The sequence below is a fragment of the Trematomus bernacchii genome, unplaced genomic scaffold, assembly GCF_902827165.1.
Source record: "Trematomus bernacchii unplaced genomic scaffold, fTreBer1.1, whole genome shotgun sequence".
NCBI classification, from domain to species: Eukaryota; Metazoa; Chordata; class Actinopteri; order Perciformes; family Nototheniidae; genus Trematomus; species Trematomus bernacchii.
Genome location: NW_022987720.1, coordinates 17659039 through 17673649, shown reverse-complemented (window position 1 = coordinate 17673649; position 14611 = coordinate 17659039). Strand labels below are relative to the sequence as shown.

The window sequence follows — 14611 nt, the reverse complement described above, 5'->3', positions numbered from 1 at the left end:
AGTAGTGAATACAGTAAGGCGGACTGTGCTATTTTACTGAACAATGTAACGGGAAAATGTTGAGTAAGACAAATGCACTATTTACATTGTAAATAATCAGTGCAGTGGGTAAAAGAGCTAAACAAGGTTTGTTATAAGCCCACTTATAGTAATAATGTATCATACAAGTGTACTAATAAATCATTTATGATATAATTCTTAGTGAGGTAAAAACCCCTTGACATCAATACTCCAGCTGATGAAGATATTATGTTCTACATTAAATAAAACCTTGTATTAAGGTCAAAGTCAAAGTCAAAGTCAGCTTTATTGTCAAAAATTCTACATGTGTTATACATCCAGAAATATCGAAATATCGTTTCCCACAGTCCCACAGTGTGACATGTATACATAAAACAAAACAAAAAGGGCCTAGATAAACGTGGTATACATTAAACAAAACAAAAAGGGCCTAGATAACCGGGGTATACAGTTTAAAATGTTAATAATATATTTAAAGTGTTCAAAGTACAGTTGAACTGTCAGAGCAATGGTTACAGGTTTAAAGGGAGAAAGGGTTTGCTTCAAATAAATAAAGTAAAAAAGAGATGTAAAGCCAAGGGTGGAAATAGTTCTTGTTTTGAATGTAATTGAACTAAACTAAAAAGTGTACATTGTAACAATAAACATATTAACCAAAAAAAAAAAAAACCTAAGGCAAGTTTTTTCTGGAATTACAAAATGTATTACATAAACTGGCTACATTATATATGTATTGTATTATCAAAGCAATTAAGGTATTACACTTTAAATTCTTCTTTTTCTAATCATATACATGTACAGAGGACATGTCATGTGCCTTTTGTAAACATAATATATTCCACAAATAATAATAAAATGACTTAAATGACATGATAATGAACAACAACACAAGTAATAAGCATTTATGAAATAAGTTGTGACACATTTCCCTTGAAACCTGCTGTTTTTTATGTAGGCTTATCGTCTTTTAATATTTTGATTTTATGTTTTGCATTATGTATTTGTAGCCTATCTGTTCTGTATGTGCATCTATGTTTTACCATAACTATTGTATATAATGAATTTGTCAATTAAAACAAAAATAATTGTCAACATTATATAGCACATTTTAACTGTAGTCTTACTTGTTGTTGCATATATGAGTCGCTAGAGGGAGACATCCCTCCATGTTGTTGTTTCTGCGGCGGAAGTGGGAAGTAGGAAGAGCTGCACAGCTGTGGTGCTTCGTGGCTAACAGAGAGGCTAACAGAGGAGCTAACCTCAGCGGTGAAAATACCAGGATCCGTTCACTAAACAGGACGACTCGACAGCTACTGAGAGACTCCGAGTCCAATATGGGAAAAGGTGGAGGTACCTTTGAACGGCTTCTTGGTAAGTTATCATCAGACTTGTTAAGTTAATAGTATTAGCCAACTGTGAGTCAAAGTGCGATGTTTTCCAGCGTATTGTTTTGACAGACGCTGGGCTGTGGCTCAGTCTCAGGCCAGCTAATTTTAGCCTGCTAACAATTCACTCCTATTGTTTGGAGGCCCAGGGAGACTTAATTTAGCAACCCGATTATTTAAGTAACGAATACCATCTCATTAGACCCTTATTTTTGCTTTAACTCTAATCAAATCTGCGTTACCTTATTATCTCCGTGCTATCAGCCGGTTAATCCATGTTATTGGTTTTCTTTTAGGTTCATGTTCACACACGATCAAATGTTACCTGGTGAATAACGTCACTATAACTGATGACATGGCTCGACCGTCCAAGAAAGCCAAGCAGCCCAACATAACATTGTTATATCATTTCTGAGATAACAAACTTTATGTGTTGTTTTAAGTTTTTTTAAGTCAACAACAGGTTGATTAGCTAGCTTCTAATCGGCTCCCTGGGTAGATATTAAAACGTTACCTTGAATAAAAGACCTCCCATTAACAGCGCTGGTTAAGGTCACTTTAGAAGATGGCTAATTATCTTAGCCTCCACTACCACTAGCATAGGACATAAACTACTGTGTCATTGAAATGTCTAAAATGGACATTCACACGAGATAACACCAATATCTTAATTTGTAATAACCAACTGGGAGACAACACTAACACACTGTGTGAACATGCCATGTCGGTTGATACTGATGGCCACATAAAAAACTCCTTAAAAAAAGCTACTGGCCCTCAGGTGATAAACAACCCTCTTTGCATTTTTCAAATTTCCTATTTGTGTCATTTTGGCTCCTCAAACTAGATGTTGACACAGGGCCTCAACATTAGGTAAATAAACATATTCAAAGAAATTTAAAATAAAAGCATGTTTCAATTGAATTTAGTTGTTTTCCCTCATAAAATCATACACACAATCATGGTTGTTTGACATACAAATTAGGGTATTTTCTCATGACACAGTAATTACTGTAAAACTATTCACTAGAGAAAACATCACTGTTTGACTGCATCAATTCAAAATCACCCTTAAACAGATATATGACATGTATGTATATAGCTGTATGACATGTTTGTATAGTGATACACTGTATAAATAAAACAACATGGAATCACCTTTACATTTTACACAATATATATCAACTTCACCACATATTAAAGCCTTCAAAATGATTACAAAGGCGATTCAGTTCCCATCTAAAGCAGTTCTAACAAAACCTGCATATTATAACTCTTCTTGAAGGCAGGGTTTATTACAGACTGTCTCACTTTGGATGCTGTCGGTGCGTATCTAATAAACTGAGTGTGGATATAATTCATATCTATATAAAGAGCAGAAGAACATTGTTTTCATTAAGCATGTTTATAATACATCTAGGAGTGTAATGAGGAGAATGCAATGCCTCTTAAGAAATGTTGGTTTGGTGTAGCAGATACTCTGTAGTACAGAATAAATATGTTATTCACCATTTGTATGATTGCAGATAAAGCCACCAGTCAGCTGCTGCTGGAGACTGACTGGGAATCCATCCTGCAGATTTGTGATCTCATCCGACAAGGAGATGCACAGTGAGTGATTCTGCCCACTTCCCTTCCCTCTATATTTCGTATCATTTGTGGTAGTTGAATGGCACTAATTCCCAAAGGTTTTATTGCTTTTGTTTCGTTGCTGACTTTATTTATTGATTATTTTCTGTTGAGCAATATTTGTATTTGATCTTGCAGAGCAAAATATGCTGTTGGGGCCATCAAGAAGAAGCTTAGCGACAAAAATCCACATGTGGCTCTCTACGCACTTGAGGTATGTACAGCATTTTGATTGATAGTGTGCTGTTTTGACTTTTGGGTGAACTTTTGATAATTTTATGGATGAAAGGCAGTGTGTATTTGCTGCAAAATGAATTGACTGTTGATACACTTAGGAAAGACTCTTTAGTATAGTTTTTGGGAATACATCACTAAAAGTATAACTGCTGCCCAATGTATCATAGTATTTGATACATTTTCTAATAATAATAATACATTTTATTTATAGAGTGCTCTAAAAAGACACACTGAACTCTCTGTGATTTGAACATGGTTGCCCTTTCGCAACAATAGAAGAGGCATCATCAGTCACTGTTAATCATCACGCTTTAGCAATAAGGATTTCTGATCTGTCTTGCCAAAAATGGTTATTTGAATGATCTTGTGACCTCACCCCTCAGGTCCTGGAGTCAGTGGTGAAGAACTGTGGCCAGACAGTCCACGATGAGGTGGCAAGTAAAACAACTATGGAGGAGCTCAAGGATTTACTGAAGGTGACCTTTGTTCTATGCATTTCTTGCACTTCATAATTCTGCTCCGTTTAGTTTCCAATGTACTTTTTACAAATCTGCTTCTTTCACATACCACATTTAAATGAACATCTCATGAGTTCTGACCAACCTCAGTTATGGTCAATACTTTCTTTCCATTGTGAAGCTGAATTTGCTGACAAATGTTAACTTAAGTCATGATTTAGAGCTGTAGTTAAAGATATCTTTTTGTATCAGTTATTCTGTTTAATTCATTGTCAGATTAATCGACTAGGGTTATCTTAGATGTTTTGTTAAAAACCCAAAGATAGTCAGTTTACAATGATATAAAACATAAAATAAGCTCCAAATCCTTAAAAAAATATATTGTGGATGATGAATCCAGTAAATATTTGCCATCATTTTTTTGGGTAATCGACTGTTTAACCAAATCTTGTACAATTATATCGAAATAACATCATTGCAGCTTTAAGTAAACAAGCAGTTGACAGTTTCTATACAGTATATATTTGTTGCCCTGTTACATAGACAGTGGGATTTGTCTGACCATATTTATGACAAGGAGCCGTCAGGCAGCTGGCTGCACTGCAGCGTGAGCTAGCACTATTTGATTGGATCTTTGCTGTATCATGTGACACAAGCTCCTCCTGCCCTGACGGTTTCCACTTCCTGATGATGTCATAGCCTTGTGACAGGAGGCTTTTTTCAGACCATAACAAGGGACTTCCCACCTCAGCTCTTGTCATCAAACACATGTTGCTTGCCTCAGTATGTGTTGGAGGAGCTCAGTTATAACAATGTTTTGACAGACCCCAAATGTAGAATATGAGAAGGGTTCATAGAGCAATAATACAAGAAGGATTTAAAGGTGAAGAGACTTTTTTTCACTGTGTGGTTCCTTTACCACCAGACACAGACGGAGCCAAATGTCAGAAACAAAATCCTGTACCTGATCCAGGCCTGGTCTCACGCCTTCCGCAACGAACCCAAATACAAGGTGGTCCAAGACACCTATCAGATCATGAAAGTGGAAGGTAAGCAGACGCATGCTGTGTTTTACTTAAATGTATATCCCATCAAGCTGGCCTAAAGGGAAGCCTAATATTCTTTGAAAATATAAAACCCAGATAAAAGTTCCTCATCCGGTCTTAGCACCTACATTTGTATATTTGTGGTATTACAACTACATAAATCTCAGGAATATGCCTAAAATGTAATATTTTCTTGTGTTTCATTGACACAATCACTCATGTAAACTAAAAATATTTTAGTTTTTTAAATTAATAATCCTGTCATCGTATCTGTTGACACTTGGCGTCTCACACACGGGAAAAGAGGAGCCAGCTAAGCATTACATAATAATTATCAAGACATACAGTCAAAGTTAATATGGACAGCTGGTAAATAATGAAAGTATTTTCTGCATAGCAAAATCATTTCGGGAATTGCATTTATTGTAACAATTCAGGAGTAATGATTAATGCTTGACATGGGTTCTTTATCATGTATCATTGTTAACTTTTGTTGTACTGCCAGTGTGCTGCTACTGTACTGCTAGTTTCACACTGTGTTTAACACGCATGTTTTCCACTTATTTTCTTACAGGTCATGTGTTCCCTGAGTTTAAGGAGAGTGATGCGATGTTTGCAGCAGAGAGAGTAAGACATTGTGTGTTTCTTGTTTCACTGCTGTGTAGTTAGTGACTTTCACTGAGTTGCGTGGTGAATATACACCAAAATGTTGGATGCTTGCCATTTCCACTGAACTAATGGGTAGAGAGAATGACTTACCACTTAACGAAGCTGCAGTGGGCATATAGTATCTAACACTTGTCTGCTTTGTCCAGGCCCCGGACTGGGTTGATGCCGAGGAGTGCCACCGGTGCAGAGTCCAGTTTGGAGTCATGACAAGAAAGGTAGGCTGGGCTTTCTTTAAACTACGGCTCTTGGAGAATGTACGGTTTCCTTCATTCATTTACAGCACATTGTGTATGTTTTATAGCGCATGTGCGGAAGTTGATCTCAATTTGTGTTCTTTGTTTTTCCAGCACCATTGTCGAGCCTGTGGCCAGATCTTCTGTGGCAAGTGTTCGTCTAAGTACTCCACCATTCCCAAGTTCGGCATAGAGAAGGAAGTGCGTGTGTGTGAGCCCTGCTTTGAGCTGCTTAACAAGTGAGTCCCCGACGCTGGTATGGTATGGTAGTATGGGTTTCCTTCTCAGAGTTTGAAGTAAAGTGTCTCTCAACAGTGCGTCATATCTGTAGAGGACTTCATTAGCTGCAGTATGGCACTGGCATTGTAAATCATTCCCTTGCTCTCTTGCTAGTTTTGCTCTATTCTCTCGATCCTAAGCATCATATTGTTGATATGTTCCTTGACGTATTCTGTTTACTACTTCCACCAAGGAGGTCCTGTTTTTGGCCCTATTGTTCTGTTCTATCTCAATTTAGTTTTGTTCTTTTAATGTTCTGCATTGTATTCGGAAATCTGGTACACATCACATTAGATAACCTGAAAAAATAAATGGTTTCTTTTAATATGCCAGCTTTTTATAACTGCTTGCATGACCAACATGCTTTTGATTTGCAAACTCATTTTCAATGTATATATCTACTGTGAGCAATGCTTCAAAATGACTTTTTGGCCTTTTTAATGGCTCTTTTAGCAATGTGAACAATTGAAATGACCATCATTTTGTAGTAATGGTTCTGACTGACCTAAACCTTTTTAAAACCTGAACATAGGGCTGTGCGATTATGGCAAAAATCATAATCACGATTATTTTGGTCAATAATTGATATCACGATTATTAAATACGATTATTCATTGACTTTGAAAACATCTATTTATTGAACTTTAAAACAAATACAAATAATAATTTGAACAGTATCTTTTTAACTGTTGATTACCCTGAACGTATAATTCAACTGAAAAACCAATACTAAAATAAATAAAATAAATGATACATTTAAATAAATAATATCAAAATAATAAATACCAATAAACAAGATCAACAAATATTTTGGAGCGCACTTCCACAAGCTACTAAACATATATAAATATGATAAATACAAATAAATTAGACTAAAATAAATTAGATCCAATATGTTGCACTGTCACAACCTAGCAAAGCTAAATAATTGTTTTTTTCGATTATGTTGTTTTCGTAATTGTGGCAGGCCAAAATCGTAATTGCGATTAACATACGATTAATTGCACAGCCCTACCTGAACATGACTCTGCTTAAGCATCTGTGTTTTGATGATGATTCAAAAACACATCTGATGTATCATAATAGCCCATGTAGAAGATGTTGCATCATTAACAGTGTTGTGCATTTTCTCTGTAGAGATCTTGGTGTCTCAAGCAGCAGAATCCTCTCTCCTAATTGACACGTTGTTTGTCCTCCCTGTCCCTTTTCTTTCCCAGCCACCCCTCCCTCTCTCCTCCTCTCAGGAAAGCTGAGGGGAAAGCCCCTACCCCAAGTGCAGTCGAGCTGCCTCCTGAGTACCTGACCAGCCCGCTGTCCCAACAGTCCCAGGTAGAAGTGGAAAATGTAATGGCATAGTCATTCTGGTTACTTTTGAAATAAATGTATATATGATGTTTTGACACATTTCCTTGTTCTTTGTGCACTCACCCTGCACTGTATTTGAATGATTTTGTTCCACCATCCGTTAATGGATTTTGTGTGCTGTTTCTGGGTCTGCTCTCTCACCAGATGCCCCCGAAGAGAGACGAGGCCGCTCTGCAGGAGGAGGAGGAGCTGCAGATGGCCATCGCCCTCTCCCAAAGCGAGGCGGAGGAGAAGGAGCGCATGGTGGGTTGCACAGCTAAACCTCTCATTTGTATTTTTTCATCCTGTTTATAGACAGAAACTCATTCCTACATATATGTATTCTTACAGAGGCATAAGAGCTCCTACTCAATGTATCCCAAAGCTGATCCCACTCCAGTGACTTCCTCAGCACCGCCTGTCAGCACCCTCTACACCTCCCCTGTGGTAAGACTCCTTCCCAAGCTGCCTTTCTCTCTGGCAAACTGAATTATTTACCCACATATGTTTTTATCACTCATCAATGTGATCAATATGCTTTCTCCAGAACTCCTCTGCTCCATCAGCTGAAGATGTTGACCCTGAGGTACTATGATGTGCTATCTCTCTTTTCCTACACCCATATTAAGATATACTACTATAAGTGTTGCATTGTGTTCATAATACTGATGGTAGCATTTCACAATCTTCCAGCTGGCCCGCTACCTGAACAGAACCTACTGGGAGAAGAAACAAGAAGAGGCTCGCAAGAGTCCCACCCCCTCAGCCCCGGCCCCCGTGCCTCTGGCTGAGCCCGCTCCACCCATCAGTCAGCCAGTAGAAACTCATGTCCCTGTGCAGCCAGTCAGCATAGTGGAGGTATGTTGTAACTCTGAGTTTAAAGCAAATGTGTGTAGTACCATTCTTTACGTCTATCTAAACTTGAATGTGCAGACAACAAATGACTTTCTGCGTTTTGCCTCCCGCTCGTCCCCACCTTCAGCAGCCGTACCAGAACGGGGAGTCGGAGGAGAACCATGAGCAGTTTCTGAAGGCTCTGCAGAACTCTGTCACCACCTTCCTTAACCGCATGAAGAGCAACCACATGCGTGGGCGCAGCATCACCAACGACAGCGCTGTGCTCTCACTCTTCCAGTCCATCAACAACATGCATCCTCAGCTGTTGGATATCCTCAACCAGCTGGATGAGAAGCGATGTGAGTGTGCATGAAGTCATGTTTACCAATTGAATCTCACACATGCTTAGCGTTCAGTCTCTGACCCATCACATCATGTTTGTTGTCCGCAGTGTATTACGAGGGGCTGCAGGACAAGTTGGCTCAGGTGCGAGATGCTCGGGCTGCCCTCAACTCACTGCGGGACGAACACAGAGAGAAGCTGCGCCGCGCCGCCGAGGAGTCAGAGAGACAGAGGCAGATCCAGCTGGCTCAGAAACTGGAGATCATGAGGCAGAAGAAACAGGTATTGAAATGAGCCTCTCCACTTATAATGCCCATATTGTTAGACTATTCATTATCATGCTCACAAGTGTTTGTCTTTGATCTGCAGGAGTACCTGGAAATGCAGAGACAGCTGGCCATTCAGCGCCTCCAGGACCAGGAGAAGGAGAGGCAGATGCGTCTGGAGCAGCAGAAACACACAATCCAGATGAGAGCACAAATGCCTGCTTTCTCTCTGCCATACGCCCAGGTACACACCGCATGCTCCATGGTCAGCTGTCAGGCTAATTTACTGCAGTACATAGTGCACAGTACATTTAATTTCATTGGTCATGTTTTCACATTCCAATGAAAAGCGACTAAGACAGAATATTCACCTCTTCATAAGTATGTTGGAGTAAATGTCTGATATTATGTGATTGTGCTGCAGATGCAGTCTTTGCCCCCCAATGTGGCGGGAGGGGTGGTGTACCAGCCTGGTGCTCCACCCAGCTACCCGGGCACCTTCAGCCCTGCTGGTTCTGTGGAGGGTTCACCTATGCACAACATCTATATGAACCAGTCAGGGCAGAATGCACCTCCACAGTACCAGGCCATGCCCAATGTTGCCCCAGGTGAGGAGATGTGCTTTTGATAGCTTAAGAAATAAAAGAATCTTCTATTATTGTTTGCCTGACTGCAATATATTAATTTACAAATGATACTCAAGTGTTTTTAAATCAAGTGTCCTTCTGTTTCTGAATGATTGTCTTCTTTCCCAGATCCAAATATGGTTAATGCATACATGTACCAGGCTGCAGGCACCAACGGGCAGCCTGCTCCTCCTCCCGGTCAAGCTCCGCCCACTACAAGTCCACCTTACTCCAACTATCAGCCCACACCCACACAGGGCTACCAGGTAAGAATTACTCCCAGTTAAAAGCAGAAACGGAGCGTTTACCAATCTCTTTCTGTTTTATTTTATACCAACTGCACACAACACACTGTATTTGTTTCTAAATAAATAGGGACATAATGCATAGATGATATGCATTCAGCTTTTTCCTGTAGAATACGCTGGAGCTAATCTATCCTAACCTTTTATTAAACAATTATTGAACTGTTGCAAACTTACATTGTTGCAAGTATGAATCATGTTGTGATATTTTGGCAGTTGAGTATTTTCGTGTGGTTTCATTTTTTTCATTCATAAAGCCTACTAACTGTTGTGCTCTTTTCAGCAGAATGTGGTCTCGCAGGCACAGAGTTTGCCCCCCATGTCGCAGCCTGCTCCCACTAACGGTATGGGCTACATGGGCTACCAGCCTTACCCCATGCAGAACATGATTTCAGCATTGCCAGGACAGGACCCCAACATGCCCCCCCAACAGTACATGCAAGGACAGCCGCCCATGTACCAACAGGTCAGCTCCTTTTCTTTGTTCTCAGCCACCAGCAGTAGAGCTGTAATGATTAGTCGATGAAGAGAAAAATGATCCACAACTATTTTGTTTATTATATAAACATTTTTCAGCATCTTAGATATGGAGATTTACTGCTTTTCTAGTTTTTATGTAAAAATAAACAAGACAAAGACATCACCTTTGACTTTTGGACACTGGTTTGTCTTCTAAACAGATATAAGCAGCGCTATCTCAATGATTTTTGGGTATTTTTACTTATTTTTCAGGTTACTTTAAGCCAAATCTTAATTTGTATCCATGTGAACCTTCTTTTCTTACTAGGTGGCCCCCCCTGGAGGCCAGCAGCAGCAACAACAACAGCAGCAGCAGCAGCAGCAGCATCAGCAGCAGCAGCAGCAGCATGTTCCTCAGGCTGTGCCCGGCAGTGCAGAGGCTCAGCTCATCTCCTTCGACTAAAAGCCTGCAGGCTGCAGTCCCACACACTACACCCTCTCCTCTCTTTCACCTCACTCTCCGGACTCTCTGCCCCCTGGAAACACACCCCCCCTCACCTCCGACCTTGCTGTGATGTTGTGGCAATGTAAAATATTGTGATGATGTTGCAGAACTCTCTCCCTCTTTGCATCACCGCCATTGAAGAATGGAAATGTCGGGTGACGCTGCAAAAAGAGGGCACCATAACCCCGACCCTTTCGACCTCTTCTCCCCTTTTTCCTGCTGATATGTATGTCGTTTTTCCTTATTAAATGAATAACTGAAGCTCAGAAATAGTCAGTGGTGTCAAGGTAAAAAAAAAAAATGAATACGAAAATATAATAATTGAGGAGAAAAAAGGACAAGACATAACCATCCTTTGTCTCATATTTTTCTAAATCAAAACTGTGCATGTTCAATTTTCATTATTTTATGGAATGGAAGTGAATTGCTGCAACTATCGAACAGTTAGGGCAGTGATTGAGAGAGATTGTGGGTGTGAGGATAAAGGGAGATGTCTAGGGGTAGGAAATAAATGGCACGAACTCACATCTCCGTCAGTTCGCCATTCCAGCTGAACTAGTTGTATTTTCATCCTTTCTCATGAGCACACAAACTAGGGTTATCTTCTACTGTTTTGGCATTTTATTCGTTGTGCACTGCTTGGAATTTCGGATGTCGTAATGTAGTAGGGCTGTGCGATTATGGCAAAAATCATAATCACGATTATGTTGGTCAATAATTGATATCACGATTATTAAAAACGATTATCCATTTACTTTGAAAACATCCATATATTGAAAAAAAAATTGAACAGTATGTTTTTAACAGTTGATTACCCTGAACTTTAAGTATAATTCAACTGAAAAACCAATACAAATAATAATCGTTTTATTTCGATTACATTGTTTTCGTAATCGTTGCAAGCCAAAATCGTAATCGAGATTAAAATACGATTAATTGCACAGCCCTATAATGTAGTTTCCTAAATGACAAAACACGTTGCAGGGATTGTACATTGTATGAAGAGTGTCTTAAAATTACTTGGGTAGTTGTTTAATCCCCAATAAATATATAATTTCATATAGTTTAATCATTGAAATGACATAACTAGTGACTAAAAAAAGCTACTAAAAGCTATACAGCAACTCTAATATAATTCTGCATCTGTTTATTAAAAATGATTTGTGTTGCCGATGATAACGCACTGTCACAAGATAAGACCAGACTGAAAAAACCATAGGGCTTCAAACCTAATAATAACAACTGCACCCATCCTAAGAGCAAATGTCCCAGATCATAATATACATAGTAAGTACAATTGGGGACTCTTTTCTAAAGTGTACTCTGCTCTCAACAAATGTGGAATTGCTTGCTGAGGGAAAATGATGTGCCGCATGTATGTATGTATGTATGTATCACGCACCCAATCAGTGATTTCTGTAACCCTTCAGTTGCCATCTGTGAACTTCTTTATTCCATCATACTGATCTGTCTGACTTTAAAGGTAATTTTAAAACTATATTTAATAAATATCTGGTTCTTATTGTCCACTTGCTTTATCGTCTTTGTAACTTTCCATGTCATATTCAAACATGTTCCAATAAGAGGGGTAAAGGCCATAGCATGACATGGACTCATGATGAAAAATAACGTTTTGTTTTTATTCTTCAAGCAGTTTGGTTCTTCTCAAGTTTTCTGAAGATGAGGCATTTGTAGAATTCTTCCATCTCAATCTGAAAATTAGAAAAAATACATGTTTTAAGTAATTCATAGTAGTTGTATTAAAATATAGATACCGCAAGCTACAGAATGTGACTCACAATCCGCTCCATACGCATCTCGTTCCCATAGGCCAACTGTCTCAACACGTCGATATCTGGAAGACCCCACTCTGGATTCCTGTGTAACAGCATTCAATAAGTATTTACTCTAGACATATTGTTGCCATGCTGTACTGGAGGGAAAAAACGGCACTCACTTTTGTCGAATCTCTGCATCCAGGTGTTCGTTACAACTTGGTGTAATGATGCCATTAATAGCATACACCTAGAACATGTTTAGGATTGTTAAAGGTCTCAATTCACAGTTTCATGGTGACATATATAGCCATTCTGAGTGCATAATAAACGTAATAACTAAAGGTTACCCCGTATGTAATCAAAAGACCGTTTTGTCGAAGGATCTTCCCTGCTCCATTGAAAACACCCTTGGAAAATAATCAGAAAAATGAACGCCACATTTTGATCATTTTGAGATCTGTGTTTTAATAATTTTTTTGTTTAGGTAATCAGACGCACCTGTGCCGTTTTGAAGGAGCTGTATTGCAGTAAGTTGATGGCAACAACAACATCACAGGATTTGTTAGAAAGGCCTGCCCATTTCTCACACGGTTCGCTGGCATCCAGGTGAACAGGCTGCAGCACATTCTTTGCATGGGTTGCAGCAATATATGCCTTAATACTGTAAATGAGTATGCAGAATTAAGCTTACATTTTGTTTGTAAAATCACCTTTTAATATATCTCTTGCTGCTATTTCAGATCTTTTTTTTGGTCAGGAATATAATAAATTAATATATGAAAAAAATGTTCTAACATGGAAAATGCTGGATTATTTCAAAATAAAAGTTTAAAAGTAATGCACCTTATACTAACACTGGACGCAGCCACAAAAAACTTACGTTTCACAAAAGGCATTGAGCATTCAAAGTTGGCCAAATCAAGTTATCTTTAACATTGTTAATCCTAAATATTACTGGCACAAACTACAGGTGTACTTTGCGAGCAAAAATATAAGAATACTTTTTTCTATAAGGCACAAACCTGTCCCTTGACTCTTCATTGATGTCTGATGGCTGCCAGGTAACAAAGGGCATCTTCGGGGCAAAGCGTATGACGTGCTGCCCAGTTCCAGAGCCCAGCTCTAAGGCAAACAGCTGCCTGTGGGACTGGTCATCCAGCACCTCTTCAAGCACTGAACACAGATCCTCCCAGTTCCTCTCCGCCAGAGGGGAAAGCAGCATGGTCTGTTGGAGAAAAACAGAAGGACATGTTACCCTGTCATCTTGTATTTCCAGCCTATGCAATTATATTCTGTCTCAGAGGATTCCTCTTACCATAACTTGTGCTGGTTGACAGAGACTAGCTGGGAAATGGCATATTTGTGGAGGCTGTTTGTGGTTTATGAACGTGACAGCAGATGGGTACAGAGATTACCTGGTTAAGAGGATTCCCTATGAGCTCATCCCCGGTGTTCAGCACTACACTACAGGTAGGACAGAGAAAACACAGGGAGAAATCAATTAATACTATAAGTCTGTGTCTGAAGAGCAATACCAGTCAACATGAACACGTCATGAAGCATGGTATCATATTGTCATGTGCTTTATCATATTGAACCCGAATGTGTTTGAATCATGAGTTTTCACTGCAAATTTGTGGTCATGGTCATGACAAGATACAAAATCTTAAAATATGCTAAGAATGCAAAGGTAAGAACAGAACCAGACTGAATTTACCCAACTTAACAGGAGAGCAAAAACAACAAAAATCTTTCCCTGACTTTATTTAATAAATCCAGTATTTATTTTGATTTCCATTTGGCAAAATTATGAAACTTCGTTTATGATAAAAACAATGCTATAAATTAAATAAATGCTGAATATGCAGCATTATTAGCATTTTGTTTTTAAATGTTTTGAGCTTGTTAGTGATAAAAAAACTGAATTTTTTAGCTCACTTCATTTTTGTTGTAAAGGCTAGGGTGCAATATTTTCAATGTTTGATTTTTAAGTAATCCAAAATTATGTGTGATTAGATGACATTGCTTTCAACCAATAATGAATTATGTTACTTACTACAAAAAATGCCAAGTAATTTGTTCTCAGGAACTGCATCATTTCAGAGTCACCTCTTCCGAAAATACGTGTATGTAATTAATGCAGGTAATGTTCATGAAAGTACTTACTTTGAATAAACGTATACACCTTTAAA

The 14611-nt window shown here is 38.8% G+C and overlaps 2 protein-coding genes across 5 annotated transcripts; one reads left to right on the top strand and one right to left on the bottom strand.

Moving 5' to 3' along the window:
* The first annotated feature begins 1196 nt into the window (after positions 1–1196).
* hgs (hepatocyte growth factor-regulated tyrosine kinase substrate) lies at positions 1197–12168 on the top strand. Of its 4 annotated transcripts, none has more exons than XM_034142392.1 (20): positions 1197–1392; positions 2933–3017; positions 3174–3249; positions 3656–3748; positions 4662–4779; positions 5351–5403; positions 5592–5660; positions 5793–5917; positions 7175–7286; positions 7467–7565; positions 7653–7748; positions 7849–7887; positions 7995–8159; positions 8284–8497; positions 8590–8762; positions 8850–8990; positions 9171–9354; positions 9502–9638; positions 9964–10143; positions 10465–12168. In XM_034142392.1, exons 1-20 carry the CDS (start codon positions 1356–1358, stop codon positions 10597–10599), a joined length of 2331 nt encoding a protein of 776 aa, XP_033998283.1. In that variant the 5' UTR covers positions 1197–1355; the 3' UTR covers positions 10600–12168. The 4 variants fall into 4 exon arrangements, with proteins under 4 accessions (XP_033998283.1, XP_033998282.1, XP_033998281.1 ...); XM_034142391.1 differs by having other exon boundaries at positions 9961–10143; XM_034142390.1 differs by having other exon boundaries at positions 7175–7301.
* Positions 11777–13641, bottom strand: zgc:103625 (methyltransferase-like 26 B). Its single transcript, XM_034142393.1, has 6 exons — positions 13442–13641; positions 12918–13080; positions 12767–12826; positions 12599–12666; positions 12441–12519; positions 11777–12353 (listed from the first exon to the last, which is right to left on the bottom strand). The coding sequence occupies exons 1-6, from the start codon at positions 13639–13641 to the stop codon at positions 12288–12290; spliced, it is 636 nt and encodes a 211-aa protein (XP_033998284.1). The 3' UTR covers positions 11777–12287.
* Between the last annotated feature and the right edge of the window lie 970 nt (positions 13642–14611).

Excerpts from the sequence above, each read along its gene's own strand:
- hgs (XM_034142389.1), top strand. The coding sequence starts at position 1,356 with ATGGGAAAAGGTGGAGGTACCTTTGAACGGCTTCTTG. Across the intron at positions 5,404-5,591 it reads CGATGTTTGCAGCAGAGAGA|GCCCCGGACTGGGTTGATGC; the intron begins GTAAGACATTGT and ends TGCTTTGTCCAG. Across the intron at positions 7,302-7,466 it reads CCCAGGTAGAAGTGGAAAAT|ATGCCCCCGAAGAGAGACGA; the intron begins GTAATGGCATAG and ends CTCTCTCACCAG.
- zgc:103625 (XM_034142393.1), bottom strand. The coding sequence starts at position 13,641 with ATGCTGCTTTCCCCTCTGGCGGAGAGGAACTGGGAGGATCTGTGTTCA. Across the intron at positions 12,667-12,766 it reads GTCTTTTGATTACATACGGG|GTGTATGCTATTAATGGCAT; the intron begins GTAACCTTTAGT and ends AACATGTTCTAG. Across the intron at positions 12,520-12,598 it reads GATGCAGAGATTCGACAAAA|GAATCCAGAGTGGGGTCTTC; the intron begins GTGAGTGCCGTT and ends GCTGTTACACAG.